This window comes from Tetrahymena thermophila, assembly GCF_000189635.1.
Source record: "Tetrahymena thermophila SB210 genomic scaffold scf_8253880, whole genome shotgun sequence".
Classification (NCBI taxonomy): Eukaryota; Ciliophora; class Oligohymenophorea; order Hymenostomatida; family Tetrahymenidae; genus Tetrahymena; species Tetrahymena thermophila.
In genome coordinates, this window is record NW_002475955.1 from 12,596 (window position 1) to 38,646 (window position 26,051).

The following is a 26,051-nucleotide window of genomic DNA, read 5'->3' on the forward strand; positions in this document are numbered from 1 at the left end:
GAGTGTTCTGTTAATTAATGTTACAGTTTAGTAAAGATGATTTATTATATTGATAAATATATTTTATTATATATATAGTATATTTAAAGATGATATTTATATGAATTTATTATATAGATCAGTAATAATATTTTATATTGATAATATTTTTGTTATAATATTTTTATAATTAAATTTATAAATAAAGAAAGAAAGTCAACTTAAGATAAACAGTATTTTTTTTTCTTTCATTTTTTGCTCTCTAAAAATCTTAAAGGAGTCCTTGAATTTACAAATCCTCCATTTTTCCTATCGTAGAAAAAGGTAAAAATTGAAACTACTAATGATAAAGCAAAAATTATTAGATATGTTAAAAGGTATTCGTTGCTTCCAGAGTTATCATCTTTCATTAAGAAACCTCCTAAATAAGAAAGTAGGGATACAACTAATATAATTTTAAAATTTATAAATAATTATTTTAACAATTTATTTAGGTAAAAAATAAAATATTTGATAAAAGAAAAAATATTGGAGTTGATTTTTCTAAAAATGAATTAGGTATGAATTGGTAATTCTGTCAAATTAAATTATTAAAAAACCAATTTTATATTCCATTTCTGAATGAAAAAAAAATAAATTTAATAAAAGAAAAAATGTTGGAGTTGATTTTCCTCTTAAATTAGACGAATTTACGAATTGGTATTTCCATCTAATTAAATAACAAAAACACCAATTTTATAAGTAATTCAAAATCTAAATTGCCAGAAATGCCTAATTTATAATATTATAAAAGAAATACCTGCGCTTCTTGTGGTATGAGTAATACCAAAGGCTGTGCTCAATAGATTCTTTTGAGTAATTAAAGGGACTGTTGGGTAAAGATAAGTACATATCAAAGTTAGGAATATACCAAACATAACGAAAGCGATCCAAACTATTGCTGGACTAGAACCTTAAGGAGCTAATAAGAACATTAACAACGAGATAATAGCAAAAGAGCTAGTGACAATCATCATAGATAATCTTTAGCCATATTTATCAGCACAGAGTCCAAAAATAGGAACGGTATATGCAATGTAATAGGGCACTGACATCATTTAACCAGCAAGTGTTTGATCTATTTCGAATTTATGAGTTAGTACACTTTGTAAATAGTTTTGGAAAGAAGTAAATGCTCCAAATGTCAAAGGACTCAGAATTGCAAAACACCAGAACATGCCATGAAATTTTTTGAAGTCACTTAATTTAAATTGATGCTTTTGAATTTAAGCATTTTCTTAATTAGCTTATTCGTGTTAGTCAGCCTTTTTGTCAAAAATGAATATAAAGATAGAAGAAACTAAGCTAAAAACACAAGTGCAAACACCAACAAGAAAAGGCAAAAATAGACCATTTGATTAATGATACAACATGGGATAAAATACGCCTGAAGTGGAAGAAGCTACTTTGCAAAATAAACTGTTTATAGTAAAAGCCGTAGCTAAACCTTTACTCTTATACCATTTACCAAGTATGCAGCCTAGTTAATATAAAATAAATTTTAAATAAAACAATTAAAAAAATATTTCAAGATTTAGTTAAAAATTAGCATAAATTAAGATAATTTAAATGTTTTAAGTGCAATTATCTAAAAAAATAAAAATTAATTATATTTGAATGCGATAATGTTGAATTGTTAATAGAATTCTTTAATTTTGATAATAATTTTGAAAAGAAAAAATATTTAACTTTGATTTCGCTTGAAGTAAGAGATTTTATTTTCATCGTTTTAATTAAACATTTTTATGTGAAAATAGAATAAAATAAAAATGAATCTAGTAATTGTAAGTAAATTAATTCATAATTTTTTTTTTTTGCTTTTTGAAGTGAATTCATAATTTATGATTATTTGAATTAAGTTCATTGTAAATCTAAGATTTTGTATGAATAAGAACTAAATTAAATCGATTTTTTTTCATAAGCAAAATAAATGATTCGCTAAAGAATATGATTAAAGATTTTGATTAAGAATTTTTAATGTGAAGGGTAATATAACAATCCTTTAAAAGAAAAATAAATAAATAGTAATGTGAAAATTTGACAAAATGTTAGTTTTAAATTAATATGAATTAATTGTTAAAAAGCTAAATGAAAATCGTTTCAAAAATGTTAGACTTTATTTGAATAAAAATCTAAAAATTAAAGTACAACTTTTATACTAAGGTTTATCTCTTCATCTATAATTTTGTAAAGATTATGATAATGAAATTAATTTTGGAGAATGTAATCAATTATCCAAATTTAGGAATTTTTAATATTACGACGTCTTACTTTCAACTGAATTAGTGGAAAATTTTAAGTGTTTAAAAAGAAACATCTGATAAATTTTGTAGTTTACTCAGATAAAAAGGTGAAATAGTTCTAGTTAATAATGAATTTCTATCAAAATTTATAAAAAATTAAAAATAACTTTTGAAAATTTCAAAATTTCTTGAATAAGATTTTACATATCAAAAATTAAATAATAAAAGAAATATCGTATGAATGAAAGGAGTCATTTATTCATTCATTCATAGATTTATCTTTTTCAAATTACCTTGTGCAATAGTCTAGGCATCAATAGCAACTGATAATAGAATTTTTCCTGCAAGAATCATACCATATGACTACATTGGATCTGCGACTGTGCACATGACCATGCTGATGGCTATTAGGATTGTAAAAATTATTAATCCATTTCTAGCTCCCAAAACATCTAAAGCTGGACCTGTTATTAAAGGGAGTGGGATATTAGGTAGATTCGGAATCAGAACAAACATTTAGTATTGAAAAGGACTCATGTTCATTTTTTATACTAGCTATTCTTTGATAAAAGATTAGAAAGACTAATTAAAGAATCCTCCAAAAAGGACAGTGCAAATGAATGGAAGCATCCAAATACGCTTATTTTCTATGTATCTATTAGGTAATGTTTCTTATTGACCTTTTATCAGACTCTATTTAAATGACTCTTGCAAATCATTAGAGATAATTACTGAGGTTTGAGTATCTAGTATAAAACAAAAAGTTTAGAATCTAGGTTGTATAAAATATATTACCATTTGTAGAAACAGACTCCTTTTAGTCATTAAACAGTAGAGGCTCAGCCTTTGCAAGTATTTCTTCTTCTTCAATAGACATTTAAGATTAGAGAGAATGATGATAAATATTTTTATTTTTATTTTATTGGATGATTTTTATCAATTAAAAATTTATTATAGAATGGATTGGATTGGATGTATCCTTTACAAAGCCTTTATATTTCTTAGCAAAATTTGTTAAATAAAAATAATTGAAATTTTATCACATTAAAACAAAGTAGTAGATATTTATATAAAAACCTAAATAAGGTATAATTAAAATCTGCGGTTGTTGGTATTTTATTTACCCTCACAAAGTGCTTTTCTCTCACCTCAAGAGTAAATTTTCTTTCAATAAAAAATAAATAAACACAAAGCTTATGTTAGGGGGAAAAAATCTTTAATGTAATTATATATTTAAACATCTTGTACTTCTATTTTATTTACCTTACAACATGCAGTAAGAAATTTTCTGATTAAAAGACTTTCAATTTAACAAAAATAGTTCTAAAACTGGGACTGGTAATTAATGCAGTTCTAATCAGCAATTTTGTTTAAGTTCTAGAAACCAAATTTAAATTATTTACATCTATTCTCAAATAGAAGTTATTTTCCTCATTTAATTTAATCTTTAAAGTCTTGAATTTTCTCATTTTTTGCTGAAGAAGTTAACTTCTTATTCTATTTCATAAATTTTAAACAAATCTAATTATTTAATTGTAATATAAATAAATAATTAAATTGCAATTTAGTTGTACATAATTTCAAGAATAATAATTTTTTAATATTAACGATAAAAGATTACTGAATTTAAAATTAATTAGTGTAATTTAACTATTTACATAAAACTTAAGCATAAAATAAAAATTATTGTATATATTTTATATAATTTAATCAAAATTTCTTTAAAAGTTCTTTTTAATCATGTTTACTGTCAAGAATGTATGTATGTGTGTGTGTGTTTAATTTTTATTAAAAATTTGTTTTTAGATTTTTGTTTAGGAAAAATTCATTAATTAATTAATAAATTATTTATTTTAATTATTCTCAATTGTCATAACAATTTGATGTTTATATGTTTTTTTAAATAGAAATAGGAGATGTTAATTCTTAAGCACTTTAGTCGCTTTACTGATAAATGGGGCTTGACAAATCAATGTCATTTTATTTATCTTGAAACATATTTATAACCTCATCTGTATCATTTTTAAAATACATATCTAAATTATTATTCTTATGAGGATTAAAAGAATTGAATTATAAAAATAATTGAGATTTGTACTCCTCATTATCTTCCTCTTCTTCTTCATTGATTTTTTTTGTTTATTCCTCATACTATTTTAATTCGCTTTTAATAATATTGTTTGAGTTGGTATTAACTTTTTCATATTCTTATTCGTCATCATCTTCTTCTTCGACCATGTAGTTATTTTAAAATTAACAAGAATAACTTTCTTGATAATCGAGGGCAGATATTTTATTGTTGGATTAATTTGTTGAATCAAAATACTATTGAGATTTAGGATAGTATATTGATCTTTGCAATTTCTAATTTGAGGGACTCTAAAAGTCTGCTTCAAACAAATTGTAGAAAATTAATGTTGGATTTACTTAGGCATCATTTTCTGTTTACAACGTCTCTTTACTTGAATATCTCAATTAAGAAGTTTCTGAAAAATTTTACTAATGTTATTGTTATTAATTTTATGGTTGTTAATTCATTTTTTTTAAGTTTTATTTAAAATCCTTGTAAGAGTCTGATACTGCGAGCCTACAAATTTTAGATTCCTTTTCAATTTCATCAAGAAATCTTTTTTAGTTATAAATAAGTTATGCTTGGAGTTATAAGTCGAATTTACTAATGGATGATCCATTTGTATCAGTTTCTTTGAAAAACTTAAGATTTTTTTCTATTACTGTTTAGGACTTTAACTCATTTAATGATATTCTTTGCTCTCTCTCCTTTTTCACTATGCCACTATTGTTATCTTATGTATATATTTCAAAAAGGATATAGCTATTTTTACTGAATTCTTAATCATTAGAAAGGGTATGACTTGATTATAGCATAAAACTGACGTATTTATCCAATATAATTTCTTTTTCTTTTTAAATACCCCTTTTATTTTTTTTTACTGGGCATTCATAAGTGTATTCAAAATTTTCGTTGCTTATCTCATTATGAAATACTGAAGCTTTGAGTTTGATTTAATTTAACTAGTTATCTTATAGATATTAAATATTGATGTGTTCAAATAGAAGTTTTAGCTGAGGGTTCTTTAAATCTATATACAAAGATCGCACTTAAACTACCATATTTATAATTGATTATTCTTCTTATTTAGCTTAAAGTTTTTTAGAGGAAGAGGGAGTATTGTTGCTAATCCCATTTTAGTTTAAGCTTGATCTCCTTCTTACTAAATTTTAATTCTATCGACCGCTTCCGCTTAAAACATCTTAATCCATTCCTATCATACTGCTTTTTTGCAATATTAGAAGCTATTAAACAATTTTCAAAAAAATACTAAGCATAGATAATTAGTTTTTAAAATCTTAGCTCTTTAGATAAACTACATTTTATTTTTTGTTTGCTATTTTTAAAAACTTTTTGCAAATAAAAATTGGTTGAGTTAAAAAAAAGTATTTGTCATTTTTTGTTTGATAAAGAGATTATCTTTAATCTTCCGATTTAATAGTGGTCTAGCTAATTTAACTTAAAGGTTGATCCTTATTAGCACAACAACCCATAGATCTTATTTAATTACTGATGTGTAAAATATTACTATTTAAATCAACTAGGATTTAAAAGCTTGATTCTGATGAATATTATTATATGCTTCAAATTATGTAGCTATATTGATTGATTGATACTTACTTGCTTTCTTAAAATTTGAATTACTTTTATAAATTGTAAAAAAAAATTCTTTCACTAAAATATCCAATAAATAGATTCAATTTGTGCAAATTTTTATAATTATAGGAGCAATATTATGTCATCAATTAAGATTAACAACTCTTTAATAATATAATAATTTTATAAAAAGAAAGAAAACAAAAAATAAGTTTTATTCAAATTAATACAATTTAAAATAATAAGATTTAATTTTGTATTAATGAGAATAAATAAAAAAAGGAAATAACAAAATTGATTTTATCAACCATAAAAATTATTGGAAAATTGATTATTTTCGATTTTAGAATTAAACATTAATTAATAAAAATAAATTATTAAATTTTATTTCTAAATTTAGTATTTGAATTATTAACTTAAGTAATTTAAAAGTTAGTTAGGAATGACAAAATAATATTTAGTCTTAAAAAATTATTTTATTATTTTTCATTTTATTTATTTTATCTTCATTTTTAACAAGTTTCATTCAATTATCCATTTAAATATAATTTTAATACAGAATGCTTGTAGAACTTACAAACTAATTTTGAAATATTTAATGTAATAGTTATTTAAAAAGATTTATCTATTTATTAATAGATGATATAATTAAATTTGTTTATCCTTATAATAGCATGAGTTGTTAGGCTTTCTTGTGTTTATTTTGATCTTTTTTTCAAAATAATTTTAAAGAAATATAATTTTTTTATAATCTTTGCAATTTCACATTAATTAGCTTGCTTCTATTTTCAATAATGTTAAAATAAATGAAAAAATTAAGCACAATTTTTATATCTTGGATGTAAAAGTAATCTTAGAGTATATAACAAACAATTTGCTTGATATTTTAAGAACATGAATGAGTGTTTCTAAAAATTAATTAAGTAGGTAGAATTAATTATTCCTTCGTTTAGAAGATCTTAGAGTCATAAATAATAGAATTAAACTTTATAGTTTTAAAGTAAAAATAATATAATGCAAAGGAGTATTTTATATATTTTATTGGTCATGTAATTAATTAATTTAAAAAATAGCTACTTAAATTAAATTTTCTGAAAAACAATCAAATTCAATGAAGTCTTAAATAAACAGCGAAAAAAATTAGTAAGTGTTGTCCAAGCCTATTCAAAAGGAATAAGATTATAAAAATTCAGAAAGTTATTTGAAAATTAATAATATGTTATAAGATGATTTTAAACCTAGCTAATAGTAGGCTCAAAACATTTAAATACAGCTTTGTGATTATCCTAGTCTATAAAAAGGATTAGAAACAAGTGAAAATAATCACGATGCATGTAGCAAGAATAAAACAAACCAAATTGATTTAAAGAAATATGTAAACTTATAAAATATTGTTTGCCAAGGTGAACTTGGCAATGCATAAGAAGAGAAAATCTAGTAATTAAGATAAGTAGATAGACAAAAACCAAAAGAAGGTCTAAATAATAATGATAATATTTCTTTGAGTAATTTAAATGATAATAGCTCTGATAACCAGAAATCTCCTTATGTTATAATGAGCAAAAAGAATTTTTTCAAAAGAAAACAATTTTCACCTCCTAAAAAACCAAGCAGCTCAAACTAATCTGTAAATTCTAAGAAGGATTTGGAAGACTATAAAGAGAGCTAATACAAAAAGGCAGAAGTTAGCTAAGTAGAATAAAAAAAAATTACTAGAACTACTAATAATGAGTAATAAAATATATATTCTTAAAATATTAATGAGAAAAAGCAAAAAAAAAAAACTGCTTTGGTGAGAGATAATTTTTGCAAAAGCCTTAGCTCTAATGCTGGGAACGACTTTTCACAGAAGAGCATAACATGGAAATACGAATATGTTAAATATTTAATTTTTTTTTTTTAAGCAGGGTCATATTTGATAATTGGTTCTTTGTAATTCTTAAATAGTGAAAGCAACAAAAGTTAAACAAATAAGGGAAATAATTAATACAATTAATTGAGTATTGAAGTTATTGGGACTATTTTATTAATTTCAGGTTTCTTTTAAATTATTTTTGGAGTAATCTTAATTTTCTTAATTAATTAAGGGTCAAAAAACAAAATTTTACCTATTTAATCTTCAAAACTCTATCTCTTATGCTTTAGTCTCACAATTGTTCTTTAGTACGAGTCTATTTTGATATTGATTAACAATTCTAATGAAAGAAGTTTCATGATTGTCTACTCTTGGAATTTACTTTTTATTATCTTTTAATTATCCGAGTTCGGAAATTTTAGTTCTAATAAATGTTACGATACCCTTTATTCAGCCTTTTGTATTTTATACTTATCGGTTAGAGTATTGATATCCTAATTTTCTATAGCTTCTCTTCTGCTACAAATTTTTTTCTTTGCTTTTTATGTTATTAAGAAGTTTTTCTCAATTAATTAAGTTCTTCTTGAAAAAAGCTTTAAAGAATAAGAGTTATTTACAGGTGTTAAGGATTTCTATAATAATATGCTTAATTTACTTCCTCAGGGTATAGTTGTAGTTGACAGTAACAAAGAAATGATCTACCATAATTCTTCTATAACTAAGCTGCTAAAGTGCAAACCTGAACAAATCATGGATCAAATTTGCAATATATCAACTAATTAGAATGAAATTAAACATGCTGAAAGTAAATTAATTTTAAAAGATAAAAAAATAAATATGGCAAGGATTATTGATTAAAATAAACATAAAGTGAAATATAAAAGCGAAAAAAAATTAAAACTGGATTCTTTAGGATTAGAAGAGCAGAATGTAAGTGAGTGTAAAGAGAGTAATAAATAAAGTCAAAATAAAAACAGTTCTAAGAACATTAATAACTTGAAATAAATTAACATAAATAATTAAAAGTAATAATAAAGATAAGATTATAACGATTCTTGTATTAAAAATTCTGGTGACTTAAATAAAATAATAAATAGTGAAAGGACTGCGACAATTTACAAAAGCAACATAAATATTCTAAAGCATGAGAATGCCATTTATGGAAATGATTAGAACCTTAAAGTAAGTTAGTTGTTATAAAATCTTTTTCTTGTTGGAAAGTAGCAGGAAGAATCGGCTTTTTCAGCTTTAAGAAGAGTTTAAACTATGTAAAATAAAAATTAAGCAAAACAAAGAAAATCTTCAATATACTAAAAGGAAAAAATACAAAATTTGAATTTCAGTGATGATTGCATCCAGTTTCAAATCAATTTTAAAAACTAGTGCTTACTGCTTAACATAATTCTTTGTAAATTTCAGCAAAATAACATTTATTAGTAAAAAGACATTTCCATTGAACCTGTTATTTTGATTATGATTGATGATATCTCCTAGTAAATTAAAATTAAAGAGCTTGAAGTTAAAAATTAATGCAAAATGAGAATGCTTGCATCTATTTCACACGAATTGAGAACTCCTCTTAACTGCTCGATGACATTGTTGGAAGTTTTAAAAAACTTGGTAAAATACTATTTATTTAATTACTTGTGTTTAATTTTTTCTTTCATAACCTAGGTATCAAATCCACTAGCTTAAGAATATATTGACCCTGCCTTAAATAGCTAGCACTTATTGCTAAATATTATAAATGACATATTAGATTTTGCGTAAATAGATGTTGGGAAATTTAAATTTAGCTATGAGCATTTCGATCTTAAAAATATCATTTAAAATTGTTTAAAATTAATAGAAATGCAATCTAAAATTAAAAATATTTAACTTCTCACTGATTTTAGTGAAGAAGTCAATTACTAATTTTATTCAGATCCTACTAGAATAAGATAAATTATACTTAATCTACTAAGTAACGCTCTTAAGTTTACATAAAAAGGCTATATCATGATTAGAGTAGAGAAGTTTAATGAGAGTTTAACTAAAATTACTGTGGAAGATACTGGAATAGGAATAGCAAGTGAGGACATTTAAAAAATATTTGAAATTTTTGGAAAAGTTGATTTAAAAAATAATAAACTTCTCAATACTTAAGGAGCAGGTCTAGGTTTGTCAATAGCTTCTTAATTAGCAAGAGGATTAGGTTAAAACAAAAAAATTGAAGTATTATCGGAGCTAGGCAAAGGTTCCTCATTTTCCTTTTTCTTAGAAAATAAATTGAATCAAAAAGGATTTGTGGCAACGACTGATAATAATATGGAATCGAATCTTTCAAACAATGAACTTCTCTTCAATAATAACAGCAATAATTTTCCGTAGCAGAGTCAATATTATTCTTTGACCAATAATACGAGAGCAACATCTGAAACGAAAGCAGAGAGCTCAGTTAATGTCTATTCCAAGTAAATTAACATGTTTGATTCTAAGTTAAATGTAGGAAACTTTAAGAATTCTTCTTAATCTGCTTCATATATTAGTTTTAATTAGAACAGTGACAAACGATTAAAATCTTATTACTCAAACTCTACTTTAAAACCAATAAATACAATCAGATCTAAAACTTAGTATCAGGAAAATAAGAACTAGAGCAAGATAATAGAAGAATAGAATGAAAATTAAAACGTGCTAATTGATGAGCAGTAAGAATATTCAAAAAGCCAAGAAATCCTTTTTGATTCTTTTTCTGCCAAAAACCCAGAGAATCTCAATAATTTATATGATATATCAAATATATAAGATTAAGATTGCAATGATATTGATGAAACAAAAAATAGAAGTATTTCATTTAATCAGGGGCTGGAAATAAGATTAAAAAATATGTCTCTTGATACTGATTACTTAGATTTTCCTCAAAATTAAAACAATTTAATCAAAAATGATTAAAAATAAAATTTTTAAAGTGATTTTAATTTTACAGATTAGCAATAATAATAACAGGAATTGCAGGGTAAATATAAATAGCCTAATAAAATTAGTTAAAATTTGAAAGTGATGGTAAATGAATTAATAAAATGTTCTTGTCCTCCTGTTTTAGTAGTTGATGACAATGAATTTAATAGATATGTATTGCAAAAGCTGCTTCTAACTTATAACATTTAGCATGTTTAAGCATAAAATGGACAGGTAGCAATCGATAAAGTCATGTAAAGATATTTAAAAAATGTGAACAATATTGATTCATAAAATAATAACTTTTAAATTAACCTTCCTAATTTAAATTCTCCTGTAAAGTGCTGTTGTCATTTTAAAATAATATTCATGGATTTAGACATGCCAGTAAAAAACGGATATGAAGCTGTCTAAGAAATAAAATCTTTTTATATTAAAAACAATTTATAAAAAGAAGCTCCAATAATAGTAGCATGTACAGCTTTTGTTGGTGAAGAAGACAAAAGAAAATGTGAAATTTACGGAATGGATTATTTTTTACCCAAACCAATTTCTCCTAAAGAAATAGAAAAGCTGCTTATAGAAATTTTATAAAAATTGATAAAAAAATAATGAAATTGCTGAACGAATATAAAAAACTCCGTTTGTGCAAATTTTCTAGCAAAAATTGACAAAAATATTGACTTTAAATTGGAAATTTAATTAAAAAATATATAATTTGTTTAATACCTATTTTTATAAGAACATGTAAATAGATAGATAGATAAATAAATCAATTAGTATAATAATTTAACTATTTTATTTATTAATATTTTGCATAATCCTTTTAAATATTTTTATCATTTTTATGCCTAAAGAAAAACTTCAATTAAAATAAATAAGTAAATTTTATTTAAAATATAATTTTATTATATAGTATACTTATTATCTAAAATAATATATGAGTTAAAGTATTCATAAATAAGATTTGAACATCATTATTCTAATTTTGTAAATCTTTTGAGAAATTTAATTGGAATATTAATAAATATAAAATTTTAATATCAAATTAATAATGTATATTAATTTTGATATGATCAGCTAACTGAAATAATCAAGAAAAACTAATTAAAATGATTTTATTAGAAATAAATTTATTCTGAATTAACAAATTATATTTAGTAGATTATATATTTTCTTTTATCTATGAAATTTATTTTATTTTTACTGTTTTTAATGATTTTTTCCCGTTAAATAAATATGTTCATATTTTAATTGTAAATAAGATGATTTATGAAATTTATTTTATTATATTTATTTTAATATTTAAAAAGTAAACACAAAATTTTCAAAAAGCATTTTAATATATTTATTTATTTTATGTTTTTTAGCAGTTTAAAATATAATTTGAAAATTTTAATAATTGTTGTTTATTTATTTATTATACATTAGTCAATCTAAGCTTATGCCAGCCTTTTTTAGAGATTATAAAATAACTTATTCATATTCTTACAAAGTGACTTGTCCGTCTTTGTTAACATCATTCAAATTCATCCAATCGTCAATATCTTATTTAGAAACTTTTTAGTTCATCCCTAATTCTCTGTAAGTGTCTTCAAGGAGTTGAGGTACTTCATCTCTTGAAATTACACCTGATTAATCTCTATCAAACTTTTTGAATAGCCTTCTAGCTACATCTAGTCTTTATTCTACCGCTTTTGAATACCTTTTAACAGGTTCTTCTTATTACTATACTTGTGTAACCTAAGCTTTTAAATCAATTTTATTACATAAATATTTAATAGCCAAAGCTTCAAAGTCTTCTTGTGTAATGCTTTTATCTTTATTTGCATCTAAAATGTTTGAACCATATGAGCTAACTTCCTCTTAAGTAGGAGTATAATCATAACCTAACAATTTTTATCCATCTTTTATAAGCTTAAACCCATCTACCTATCCATTAGCAGAGTAGTTTAGGAAAACTTGCTTTCCTATTAACCTTGCTTCCTACTCACTGATCATTCTCTAAATATTAATTTATTTATTTATGTATTGATAAAGAGATTAAAAAATTAATTAATAAATTTATAAATACTTTATTTTTATTATTCAGATTGAAAACTGATAAATAAATTAATAATAAATAAACATTCATACATACATACAAATAGTATATAGATATAATTTAAATTATAACAAAAAATCTTACAAAAAGCATGACTTAATTTCTTTAGAATTAGCAAATATATCTTATGAATGAGATAAAAGAAAAATATGTAAATAATTTTTGTGGATGAATAAATAATTTATAATATGATTCATTCATTCTGCAACTCCGCTTTAAAATAAAAATAATAAACAATACTGTAAAACACGATAATTCGTGCATGGTTTTTTAACCAAAAATGAATAGTGAAAAGTGAAAAAGCTTATTGTGAATCGAAATGGCATTTTACATCTAGTTCACTTATATTAGAATACTGAAGGTATTTAATTTCAGCTTATTCTTTTTTAAAATATATTTCTTACTTTCTCTCAAAATTATATATTTTAAAATTATTGATGTAAGTAATTTATCTTAAATATTCCAAAAAATAGAAAGATAATATATCTTACTAACTAACTAATCAACCAATCAATTAACCCATTTACATACAAAAACTAAGTGAATAGCTAATTAGCTAAATTAAGAGTATTTAATTGTTAAATTGGAAAAAGAAAAACATAAAATGATAGATTTTTAAAGAAATATGATTTTTTTATTTGATAATTTTAAAATATTAGTCTAATTTATTTTAATTTTGTAAATTGAACATAAATTAATTTGCTAATATAAAATGAATATCAATCATATTTTATATAGCGGAATTATAGTTTAGTTGGATATGAAACCCACAACAATTTTTTCTAATTAATCGATATCTATCCTCTAAATTATTTTTACTCCTAATAACGAACAAATTTAATCATAGATTTCTACATGAGTTAAATTCAATTACTACTTATCAAGCTCTTGTTTAAATGAATCAAGAAAATAGTCAATATCCTATTTATTTTGTATAGTTCCTATTCTTTCCATATCTATGCCCCAAAATATTTTTTTTGAATTTTCTATTAGTTTTTCAACTTCAGAAGAGTATAATGATTTTTTTTGGTTTTATGTTCTACTCTTTTTTATTGGATCTGAGAATAATTTCTAGCTTTAGTTAGATGAATTATCAATATTTTCGTTACTATTTTTTTGGATATTTGCCTAATCATCATATTTTGATTGCTATGCAAGATTAAAGTGCTGCTATTTTTCAAATAAATCTGTCAAAATTAAATCTCCTTCATACTTTTTTAGGTTATCCTCATTTAGGATTTAATTTAGCTTTGATTTGACATTTGATACATCATCAAATTTGTTCTACTTTATAAATTTTAATAACTATTATATTTGGTCTTTTTGAATATTTTAATTTCCTCCATAAACTATTTAGAGCATCTACTCAATTCCTTCATCTCCTTTATTAAGCAGCTGATTTACAAAATCATTAGCTGTTTCCTAAATAATAGAATTTTTATAATCTTTTTCTATTTTATCCTTTAAATCAATCATAAAATTAAATAAAAAAAAGTAAATAAATTAATAATCCTCTATCTAAAGTTGATATGCTATAAATAAATTATTAAAAACAATTATGTTTCCAATATGCTAACTCAATTAAACAAATAACAGAATATTAAAAATTGTATTTTTTGTATAAAATTTTATAAAAGAATATGTACAAGACATACCATGTGATATGAATTTATAAATGAGTTACATACATAAATCTTACTTACTTACTTACATAGATAGATATAGATAATTAATAAAAGGTATTTTTTATCAACGAATATATTTTCGAAATTTTAATTTTATTATGTATTTTTTTTTTGGTGTTTGTTTGTTCATTCATTCTTTCGCTAGTAAAATTTTTATCTTATTTAAAAGAAAAATAAATTCTTCTTGCAGATTCTATAAAAAGTTGATTTGATTTATAAGCTTACTTGCGAAGTACTTAATTTACTTTCGAAATATTTAGTTCGATTATCATAATTATTTATTTATTTGTTTTTTATTATATTTATATTTATTAGAGAAACTTGAGATTGGATTAGAAATAATTTATTCTTTTACAATAATGGCAAATTAACTGCTGAGGCTAAGATATTTTTTATTTCATTTTGTTGATTCGTTTTAAGTAGTAACTTGGTTTTCATTCTAATTTCCTTGGGTTTATTGCTAATATTCTCCATTAATCCAGTTACCAGAAATTTCCTTTCCTTCTGGAGTGGTAATTTTACCTGCTCCATGCATTTTACCTTGCTTCCACTATCCTTTATAGCAAGTACCATTTGACCATAAAAACTCGCCATAGCCATCAAATTAATCTTAATAGAAGTCACCTAAATAAACAAATATTGAAACAAGATTAAACAAAATAATCATTTATGATAAAAAAATAGTTTACCTGTATATCTTTTTCCATCAGGCCATGTGAATTCACCTTTTCCATGCATACGATTTTAATGCCATTAACCATTATATGCCTTCTTTGTTTTCCAAACACATTTTCCTTATCCTTCAATGAAATCGTTGACAAACGATCCTTCAAAAGTATACATATTTGAAATGGAGTATTTTCCTTCTCCATGCATTTACCCATTCTTAAAATGTCCTTTATATGTCATACCCTTCTAAGTAGTTTCTTCTCCTTCACCATCTTTTTCACCATTTTTCCTATAAAATTTAATAAAGTTATTTTAAATTAATTTTTATAAAATATTAAAATAAATTATTTTTCCAGTCAGTACTAAATAATAAATAAATAAATGAATCACTTATTCTTTATTTAATTGATTAAAAATGATTTTACTATAAATTGTAAATATATAAATAAATAAGCTAAATAATTGCATACATAACGAATCTAAATAATTAAAATTCATTTCAAAGCATTTTAACTGGTGTAAAAAATTTAGATTGATTTTCAAAGGAATGAATAAAATAAATATTTACATTTCGCCTTCGTAAATTCCACCATCTTTTTTCTTTAGAAGACAACGACCATGAGGTTTATTGTCTTTGAATTAACCTTTGATATAATTTCCTTCGCTATCTAAATAAAATCCCTATCCATTGAATTTGTCTCCTTCCCAATATCCTTCATAAAAACTTCCATTTTAGCAAATAAGTCTTCCAAATCCGTTCCTCTTTTTATTTAGAGTTTCTCCAACATAAATATCACCAGTTTTATCCAACTTATAAACTTCATTTGTTGATGGTCTCATATCTTTGAAGCTTCTATCTTTATTGATTAAATCCGTATTATCGAACTTAGACAATAGTCTTTCTATTTCTTAATCAGTGTTATAGCTTTATCCATGCATAAGTACCATCGCTTCATCGCTATTCTATTTAGGAGTATTGATTTATGCTCTAGCACTATTTACGCTAACTACTTGTTAGTTCTAAGAAGAGTGACTTTTGTTATATTAACAGATATGAATTAAAATAAACCTAAATGATACTATCTAAGTAAAATTTTATTGGAACATTTTTGAATCAAAAATATATAATTAACTAATTCATGAATAATATTTAATTACTCCAATACAGAAGGTCTCTTTCCATCCTTTTATTTATTGTTTAATAATTCATTTTCTACATGCCCATTCTCATAAAACGCATTGCTTTATTAAGAAGGACGTCTTTCATGTTAAGAAGCAGCATTCAAGCTTGACTTCCTAAAATTTTAACTCGAATCTGGAGCTAAATTAGTAACGACCTTTTAATTTCCTTAGAAACTCTATACATTGGTATCTCCATCTTCGATTTTACCATTTGTTTCTTCTAAAGCCAACCCATTGGGAGTCTCTTTTATTATATTATCTTAGAGCTCCCTTTACTTGCCACCTACATTGCAATTCGAACAACACTCGTTTCCCATAATTAATTCTATGATTCTTCACTAGTAACGTATTATTTATGTATTAATCAATTAAAATATGGTTTGTTAGTTAGTTAGTTACGATTCTTTATTGAATGTAATCCCGCTTTTAAATTTTAGAACAGTTATATTTATGATGAGCTTACTAACTCTCTGCTTGCCTAAATATGCTAGTTTTTTTGTTGTTGTTAACTAAATAAGTAAGATAACTATAAGAATAAGTTGTAATATCTACTTTATACTTTCTATTTATTATAAGTATTCACTTTGAAATAAGATAGTTAATTTATTATCTAAAAAATTTCTAATTTTATTATTCTTGTAATCGATCAATGAATTAAAGTGAATAATAAATATTTAGTGATTTTTTTCCTTTAATTTTGTTGGCAAAAATTAGAATTTGTGATCAAGGGAATTATTTAATGTAATTCAAAATAGATGATTGAATGAATGAGAATGACCTATTTTTACAGTTAATATTATAAAATTTTTTCAATTTGTAATCATAGAAATAATATTGAGAAAAATAGTTACCAATTTGAGAGGCTAAGACTATTCAATTAACTAATACTAATTAATAATAAGTGGATTTAGCTGTTTACGGATATCATAAATAACAAATAAAAATAAAACACTAATTTTTATTAATCTGGCTTATTTATCTAATACATGCATATATATAAGTACACATACATACTTATTTAATTATTTCATTATTTTATATATTAAACTTGTAAAATAAATAATAAAAATGCCTGCTTCAGTTAAAAAAATATTTATTTTATGATGAAATTTATTTTACTTTTTTCTTCTTTAATTTTACTTTTGATCTCAATTATATGACTAGATTAAATATAAAAATAAATAGATATATCTCTCATATCATATTGTTCTTTTTATAAATATATCCAAAAAATAAAATTGATAATGGTTTGAATTTTGAGCAAAAATCAGTGTAATCATAATTAAAAAAAATACCTTTTTTGCTTATTATTAATTAAATATATTTCAAATATAAGTTTAATTAATAGGCTAGATATTTTTTTCATCTAATTTTTTTTGATAAGTTAAAAAAAAGAAAAGCTTTACATTAAAAAAGATAATAAAATGACCATTAATTTTTTATAAAAATATCAAAGATAATATTTTACAAGGTAAAATTAAATGATTGCACTTAACAATATCTAACTTAATTTATCATAATAATATGAAAAAAATAAAGAATATCACTTTTTTTTGAGGTAAAATAAATCTGAAAAATGGTAATTCAAATTAGGGTTATAATTTAATATATCTTTTATATTTAGGAATATCTTACATTCAAGAAATTAATTGTAAAAAATAAGATTTATAAATAGAAATTCAGAATTTAGTTTGTGGTTATTTATTATCTCATTAAAATCCTCATTATTTTTTGAAAGTAAAATTCATATTAATACATAATAAAAAATTTTATTAACTCTTACTTCTATTTTTAGAACAATTACTAATTTTATTTATAATTTTACTCAAAAATTATTTAAAAAATAATTTCCATAACAATTTTATAGAAAGAAAGAAATAAATAAATGATTGATCTATTTTAGGTAAATAAATTAATTTTTTTTATTTTAAAAACAATAAACAAAGATTACTTTCAAATAAAATAAAAATAACTAAACTAATATAAATGTTCATTTCTAATGAGATGAAGGATATTTTTATGAGATTTATGTAAAAATAATAATTAAGGAAAATCAATAAACAACTTTGTAAGTATCAGAATAAATTTAAGAATTCAACAAAAGATTTGTATTTAATATATTGAAAATAAATTATTATTTACACTTTAAGCAAATAGTTTAATTTTAAAATTAAATTAATTTAATTTAAAATAAATTATCATTTAAAATAATAATAAATAGAAACAAACAAACATACATACCTACCATAGAAATTAAAAAGGATATTATTTCTATTATTATTGATTTTAACATTTGAATAATTCTCTCACAAACAAAGTAAATGAAAAACAAATAAATAAATATCTTAAATACTAATTAGTTTGATTAAAAAATTGACTCTTCATTGAGTATTAAAAACTAAATATCATAGATCTTACTTACTTTCTTTACATTTTAAAAATAATTCAAAATTAGAAAGAAAGAAATCATTCATTTTTGAAACAGCTAGAGGAATCAAAAGGATAAAGAGAATATTTGTTTAAGCTAATGCTGTGCATAAGAAAGAACAATAACTTATAACCATTGAAGATAGGATAAATTATAAGTTGTATTTATCATACATATAATTTATATTATTAGTATAGAAACATTAGAAAAAAATAAATTTTTAATTGTTTGAAAAATATTTATTTTTTTATTATCAACCCCATATATAAATAAACTTATCTTAACATGTGCTTATCATTTTATTTTTACCAAATTTAGCTATATGTAATACAAAATTTTAGTGATGATCTAATATTCTAAAGCAAATTTCTTGAGAAACATTCCAAAATCTTATCGTTTTATCAAAACTGCAGGAGACTATAAAGTCTTAATTCAACTTCAGGACCTTTACAACTGATTTTTCATGCCCAATAAACTATTTGCATCTTGTGCATGTAGAAATTTTGAACATATATATTTTCCCAGATTAATCAGAAGAAACTATATGATCATTATCAAATTTAATAACACAGTTGATTCTTGTGTTGTGTCCTATAAATCTCTGTTCTACAGTTTTTTTTCTCCAATTCCAAAGGTATAGACCTCTGCTTATTCCTGCAGAAATAAGATATTTATTGTTAAATTTAAGGAGCACAGTAGGTATTTCACCATCTAATTTAGTAACTGTTTCACCATTCATTACATTTACAATCCAAATTCTCCCAAAATTAGTTGCATATGCAAATGTATATTTGTTAAGTTGGCAAGCACAAATCATTCCATCACCAGTATTACTCAAAACAAACATCCTAACTACTTTAGTAGTTTTATAATTAATTAAAAATATCTCTCTATCAGTTTAGTAACATAAAGAATTAGCAGTAGCATTCGAAGAGATAATTCTAATAATAAAAGGTGTCTTAAAAGTTTTCTCAATTTCATGTTTATTATGATCAACTAATGTAATCGAATGTTAATTGTGGTAGAGTAACGCTGTTAAATTCTTATTTAAAACATATATTTAAGAAACGTTGTCATTTTTTGGTTGAATTTTATCAGGTTGGATGCAATTATAGTATTTAAAGCTATATAAATCGAATTGTTGGCGATTTTTTTAAATATTCTTAATACTCTCATCAAAATTGGATTCTAACGTATTAGAATCTACAGTTTAATAAGCGCATAAACTTATTTCATTTTTCAAACCTATTAATCCATCTTGAAATTAACATTTTAGTGTATTTAGTATTTCTTCAAAGTCCTCACAAAGGTTATTTCGAAATGACTTTAATTGTTTAAATTTATTTTAAATTAGAATATTGATACTCTTTTCGAAATTTTTTAGTATGCAGTTAAATGAGGTTTTAATATTTGCAATTTCTTCTTTTAGTTGTTTCTTTAAGTCATTTTCATAAGTAGAAAATAAATCATCAATCATTTATTTTGTTGTTAAAAGTAAATGAATTAAGAATTATGTTTTAATAAATTAATTTGTTAAATATTTGCAATTTAAAATAAATTAGTAAAACTAAAAAATTTTAAATAATTAAAAGTTTAAGAGTCTTAAAATCCTTTTTAAATAATTATTATACAATTAAAATATTTGTTTAAGATTATTTTATAATTAAAATAATTATTTATTTATTTATTTATAGTTTTTGATCAAAATATATATCTACCACTGTATCTTTTTCTTTTCAAAGTAAATTAAATTTGTTTTAAAAAATTTAGAAACCAATAAAAAAAAACTCCCTTGTAATTCGTACTAAATTCATAATGAGGATTATGGTATAATTCATATATTTATATGCAGTTTGTTATCAAAATGTCTCCAACAACATTATTTATCTTTTTTGTTTATTAGAATTTTTGTAAATTCTTAATTTAAATTTTATGCAAAAATAAATAACTATTTGATTTATTTGTATTTTATAAATATTTAAATGATATTATGAATTAACTGGAGTGATAACTATTAAATTTACAAATGAATAATATAAAAATGAATTGACTAGATGATATATAAATATATTTATTTTATTTTTGATTAGAACATTTGTTAACAAAACTTATATTTACAAGAAAAAATTGAATGTATTGATTGATAGATAGATAAATAGATTTATTGGTTGATATGAGGTTAACTATCTTGAAGATTAGCTAAAGTTTAGGAATAATTTAATTTACTTTAATTTAAATTCTTTATATTTAATATTTGAGATAAATAATTTTCCAATATTATTTTTTCATTTTTACTGATTAATAAATCCAGTTTTATTGAGAAATATTCTTACTAGTTTTGTAGTTGATTGGTTGGTTGGTATGTATGTATATATGTTAGTTATATTATGATTAAATATTTTATTTAATGTGTAATTAATTGCTTTTGTTCATAATTTATAGGAAAGATTTTATTAGAAAGTTTTGGATATGAGAATATTGCTAAAAATTTATTTATATAATTATTTTATTTATATTTTTAAAAAATGTTGAAATAGAAAAAAACTGAATCAGTTATTTGTCAGAATATTTAAAGGCTGAAGAGATGTGTTAATTTATTTTAAATTTTGGAAATCTATGTTTAAAATTTTGCAAAAAAGGACAACGATGTTTTCTAAGTAAGAAGGCTTTTACAAGAAGTAAGAAAAGCCACTTTGAATGCATTCTTATGTAAATTCACTGGTAGCATCGTATCCAGAGTGACAAATGAGTTTTATACTGCTATTAATCAATTTTATCTCAGAAGCTAGCTTCTTTCCATTTAACTCAGGCATTTCATGATCTATGAGTGCTATGTCAAATTTTTGTGGGTTTTGTTTTATAATTTGAAGGGCCTTTAATGGATTTTATTCTATAATTAATTCGACGCACTTTATTTTGGATAGCATTTTTTCCATAGCTTACAATAAGAATTGGCTGTCATCTATGTATATTACTCTAATCTTTTTTTTCCTTTCCTCTAACTTGGAAATCAAAATTTTAATTTCTTCTTCTTTCTTATCAGACGGAGATTTATTTAATTTAGTCTACTATTACTTTGTGAGCACTAATTTATTTTACTGATCTAGATTTTAATTAAATGAATCAGCTATTTTAAGTCCTTGCTTAATTTATGAAATTTGCAGCTGCTGCTGCTTATCTTAGTTTGATTTTAGTTACCCGTTGCTTAGATTAAATTAATTGGAGTAAGCTGGTTTTTCAGTTTGTGAAGTAGTTTTTATTATGTTAAGCTAAGTTTTATCCTAAAAATGTTAATAATCACCATTACCACCATACATCTAGTTTTTTTATGAAGAGTTTTGATTTTTTATTTTTTCAAATTGAAATTGGTCTATAGAATCTTCTTCGTTCGATTCAGTTTTGTATGTGGCAGTACAAGGCATGTAGAATATAAATGCTGAGCCAACTCCTTTTTGAGAGTGGCAGAATATATCTCCATTCAGCTGGTTAGCTATATTCTTTGCAGAGTATAATCCAATTCCAGAGCCACCGTAGTGCTCCTTTATAGAATTATTTGCTTATTAGTAAATATCAAATATCTTTTTTTGCTCATTCTCATCCATTCCCTTTCCAGTATCTAAAATCTCAAATTTCAAATAGCCTTAAATCTTTGCAACTTGGCGTATTTGAAAATTACGAATATTATTTCTATTAAAAACTAAATCCCTAATTGAAGGATGGATTTATGATTTTCTTTTCGAGAAAATTTAGCAATATTCTTTATTATTTGGAAGCTTTTCATAGTTTTGAGAATGATTAGATTTATTATGATTCTGCTAGCTATTTATTTGATCTTCTTGCTACTGCTCTATTGATTTCTATTATTTTGATTGAATTAATGCAGGGTTACGGATAGGACCTACAAAAAACTGATTTTTAACAGATCTGAGATCTCCACTAGACTATGACGTTTACTTCTATTAATAATTGTAGTAGTAGGAATTTTAGATGCATCCCTAACCTATAACTTTATTTTACTTATTCATTTATTGCTGTTTCATTACGGCAGATAATTTCATAGATTTTTATCCCTCCAAATCAGCTGATCCAGGTAGATTTTTGACTTCGGGATTAACATCAGAGTAAAATGAATTCATATTGTCTCTAGCTTGGAATTCATTTTTAGACTGCGAATTCATGCTTGTTGTTTCCGGAGAAGGACATTCAATCAAAAAATTCTTGTTTTTTAATTCTTTTACAAGTTACTGAGTAATTTAGGACTAAGCTGCTTTTTACTCTCTCATATTTTGTTAGCTTTTCTGATTAAATACTTAATTTCTCAAAGAATAAAAGTCATTTTTCGAGTTCATTTATGGGGTATGATATTGTTTACCTTGATCAATTCCAGCAATACCATTTTCGCCTGCATTCTACTTAGAGGAAGATGTGAGCTATTGCGACTTTATCATATTTGAATGCTACTAATTAGAACTTCTTGGGTTTTGAATGTCTGAAAAGGTGTGAATCTAAAATGTAGGAGGTGTAGAATTGTGACAACTGCGGGAGGTAGATGAGGTATTACTGTTTTCTATCTAATTAAATGAGTGTATGTTGTTTGAGTTATTGTCCTGTCCGATTGTATTTGCATTTTAGTTATTTGGAGTTGAACCATTATTATTAGTATTGTTATTATTTGATTGCTTGCTAGGCTAAAGTGAATTTAAATGTGACTAAGTAGAAAAATTGTACTAGCTGAATAATTTTTTCTTTTGATGTCCGTTGTAATTTAATTTATTATGTTAATTATGAGGGTTTAAGCTATTATTCTAGAAATACTCATAGTACTCATCCATGCTTTTTTGGTTATTTGAGTAAGAATGAGCAAAATGAGCATTTTGCAAATTGTTTTCAGACTCCGAATAGTCCTCTTCTACATCTTCTTCTGTGTTTAGCTGATAATCATTGTCTTACTATTGAGAATATTTTAATTTATCAAATTAGTAAGTAATGCTTTACAGCTTTTACTAAAGCATAGCGAAACGCATTTCCTTACTTTTTAAGTTTGGTATGTGTGTAGCGCTGCAAAATTAAGGCTGTTGACTTGGAGCATTATTGACACTTGCTCTATTTCCTAATGACATAGCTATCTGCCTAACTTCGTTTTAATCTTAGAAATCGATTTAGTTTTACTACTGGAAATGTGATTTTTATTACCCTTCGATAGCTATTGATACATCTTAATCTAAAGGACTGCTTTCTTTTCCACAATCTAAATGTTTGTTGATTTAACCATGCTCAATATGAGCTTTTTTACAGCTTGTTTGGATTTCTTCATGTTAATTAGCAGGAGTGGTAGAATTGTCTTACTATCCTGAATTGCAATATATATTATCATCTTCAGGCATTTCATGAAAGCTAACAATTAACTTAATAGAACCCTTTTCTGTAAATTTAGTAGCATTTGAAAAGAGATTCTAAATAACTTGAGTAACTTCTAATTTAGGTATATTTACATAATGAGGAAGGGTTGATTACACTAAAATTTAATAATCTACATTGGATTTTTATTCAGCTATGGCCAGATTGTTTGTCCAAAATTCCTCTAAATATTTGCTTATGTCTATGCTATTATACTAAAACTCGCAAATTTAACCGTCATCCTAGCGCTCTGTGATCTTTTTAAAGGTAGTCAGAGATTTTGTAATTAATTCATTCATATGAGTTACACTGTGTAAAAGAATTTCATAAAGCGGATTCTACATTTAATTTAATTATTATTTGTAAAGCTCAATACACGCTACAAGCTATTAAAGAGGATTCCTTAAATCATGAATTAAGCTAGGAATGTAATGCAGAAGCTTTTTTTCTATTTCTGAAACAAATTATTTTGGAGTTGTGTCACTTGATTTAGCATTTTGTTAATTATCCTACTTTTATGTTTTGTTATATTTATTATTTTGGTGATGATTGTTACTGTGATTCATATTCAAAGCATTTTAGTTGTTAATATTGCTCGCATTATTGTTTAAATGGTTGTTAAAAGTACTTAAATGAATTGAGCTTGAATGCGAGTGCGGTTGACTCATGTGATAAAAATTTTACTACTGTTGCTAGTACTAATTATATTTGTGCTACTACTATATGACCATAATCTAGTTTTGTTAATGTTACTTGTTTTAAGCATGTTGATACATATCCAAATATCTTTTATATAAGGTATGTAATTATTTTAAATTTTTAGAAATTAATTTATTTTTCTCTATATCCTAACAATATTTTATAGCGTATGATTCGTGTCTCTGCTTAAATCTTATGGAAAGGTGGAAATTTGAAAATAATCAGATATTTATTTCAATCAGGTTTCAAAATAAGCCTTGTTTTTATTGAACGAATACTCTAAATTTATTTTCTGTGTTATGCTACAAGCAAATGTTATTGTTTCTATAAGTGTATACTTGAAGTAAATATTTAATAGAAACGCTGTAAATATTTAACGTGTAATTAATTATGTATGCGCTCTTAGCTTGTCTTTTAAAGCTTGTTTATAATAAAATATTTCAAAACAATTTGAAGATATCTACTAATTCTGCTGCTATCTTTTTTATGTGCTATTAAAAGTCTAAAAAAACTTTCAATTATGAGAATTAGGATTTATAGTTTTTCTTTCTTTTTGATAATATATATCAGTTTTTACAATTATTATTGCAAAGAATTATATATTTTACTTTTCTAAAATGCGCAAAAAGTAAAAAATCAAATAAAGAAAAAAAAAAGACCAACTAATTGATCAAATTAAATATAACTAAGTAAGAAGGATAGGGAGGAGTGAAAGTGGGATAAATCAAATTAGATTTCTTGTTATTTAATTTAGATTAAGATTTAATCAGTGTATATTATTTCCTTGCCAACCTTTTTGTTTTTTATAATTTTATTTGCTTGAATACATATTTATAAATTATATTTGGTGTATTTCTGTATTTATGTCTGTTTGGTTTGTTTCTAGTGTCATTCATTCTATTTATATATCTGTTTGAGTTCATATTTTTTTTTTTCTTTTATAGTAAATTTTATAAAAAATACTTAAAAACTTAATCCTAAGTACACTTAACTAAAACTTCTCAAAGGGAACAGGCCATAAAATGGTTAAAAGAAAAATAATAAATTAATCCTAAAAAAGTCAATAGAGAGAAATTAAACATTTTAAGAAAATTCAATTATGAATGTTACTTTCTTTCAAATAGAAAATGTTACATACCAAATTTAAAGATTTTAATTGCAAGA

The 26,051-nt window shown here is 23.5% G+C and overlaps 9 protein-coding genes across 9 annotated transcripts; 4 read left to right on the forward strand and 5 right to left on the reverse strand. All coding sequences in view use genetic code 6, as the record gives it.

The window, feature by feature from the left end:
* Positions 1-227: 227 nt before the first annotated feature.
* On the reverse strand, positions 228-3,138 carry TTHERM_01055440 (MFS transporter; the record flags this gene model as incomplete). Its single annotated transcript, XM_001027510.2, has 4 exons — positions 228-424; positions 779-1,498; positions 2,555-3,007; positions 3,057-3,138. 4 exons carry the CDS (start codon positions 3,136-3,138, stop codon positions 228-230), a joined length of 1,452 nt encoding a protein of 483 aa, XP_001027510.2.
* A 986-nt stretch (positions 3,139-4,124) lies between these two features.
* TTHERM_01055460 (hypothetical protein) lies at positions 4,125-5,543 on the reverse strand (the record flags this gene model as incomplete). The annotated part of the gene is made up of 1 exon (XM_001027512.3): positions 4,125-5,543. One exon carries the CDS (start codon positions 5,541-5,543, stop codon positions 4,125-4,127), a length of 1,419 nt encoding a protein of 472 aa, XP_001027512.2.
* A 1,496-nt stretch (positions 5,544-7,039) lies between these two features.
* TTHERM_01055470 (ATPase, histidine kinase-, DNA gyrase B) lies at positions 7,040-11,338 on the forward strand (the record flags this gene model as incomplete). Its single annotated transcript, XM_001027513.2, has 4 exons — positions 7,040-7,928; positions 8,361-8,588; positions 8,655-9,403; positions 9,458-11,338. The coding sequence occupies 4 exons, from the start codon at positions 7,040-7,042 to the stop codon at positions 11,336-11,338; spliced, it is 3,747 nt and encodes a 1,248-aa protein (XP_001027513.2).
* An 816-nt stretch (positions 11,339-12,154) lies between these two features.
* On the reverse strand, positions 12,155-12,724 carry TTHERM_01055480 (EF-hand pair protein; the record flags this gene model as incomplete). Its single annotated transcript, XM_001027514.1, has 1 exon — positions 12,155-12,724. One exon carries the CDS (start codon positions 12,722-12,724, stop codon positions 12,155-12,157), a length of 570 nt encoding a protein of 189 aa, XP_001027514.1.
* A 1,061-nt stretch (positions 12,725-13,785) lies between these two features.
* On the forward strand, positions 13,786-14,154 carry TTHERM_001055482 (hypothetical protein; the record flags this gene model as incomplete). The annotated part of the gene is made up of 1 exon (XM_012800958.1): positions 13,786-14,154. The coding sequence occupies one exon, from the start codon at positions 13,786-13,788 to the stop codon at positions 14,152-14,154; it is 369 nt and encodes a 122-aa protein (XP_012656412.1).
* Positions 14,155-14,909: 755 nt separating this feature from the next.
* Positions 14,910-16,680, reverse strand: TTHERM_01055500 (MORN motif protein; the record flags this gene model as incomplete). The annotated part of the gene is made up of 4 exons (XM_001027516.3): positions 14,910-15,136; positions 15,202-15,470; positions 15,750-16,214; positions 16,340-16,680. The coding sequence occupies 4 exons, from the start codon at positions 16,678-16,680 to the stop codon at positions 14,910-14,912; spliced, it is 1,302 nt and encodes a 433-aa protein (XP_001027516.2).
* A 2,004-nt stretch (positions 16,681-18,684) lies between these two features.
* TTHERM_001055501 (hypothetical protein) lies at positions 18,685-19,135 on the forward strand (the record flags this gene model as incomplete). Its single annotated transcript, XM_012800959.1, has 2 exons — positions 18,685-18,751; positions 18,819-19,135. 2 exons carry the CDS (start codon positions 18,685-18,687, stop codon positions 19,133-19,135), a joined length of 384 nt encoding a protein of 127 aa, XP_012656413.1.
* Positions 19,136-19,254: 119 nt separating this feature from the next.
* Positions 19,255-20,115, forward strand: TTHERM_001055503 (transmembrane protein, putative; the record flags this gene model as incomplete). Its single annotated transcript, XM_012800960.1, has 1 exon — positions 19,255-20,115. The coding sequence occupies one exon, from the start codon at positions 19,255-19,257 to the stop codon at positions 20,113-20,115; it is 861 nt and encodes a 286-aa protein (XP_012656414.1).
* A 1,225-nt stretch (positions 20,116-21,340) lies between these two features.
* On the reverse strand, positions 21,341-24,964 carry TTHERM_01055520 (ATPase, histidine kinase-, DNA gyrase B; the record flags this gene model as incomplete). Its single annotated transcript, XM_001027518.2, has 1 exon — positions 21,341-24,964. One exon carries the CDS (start codon positions 24,962-24,964, stop codon positions 21,341-21,343), a length of 3,624 nt encoding a protein of 1,207 aa, XP_001027518.2.
* Between the last annotated feature and the right edge of the window lie 1,087 nt (positions 24,965-26,051).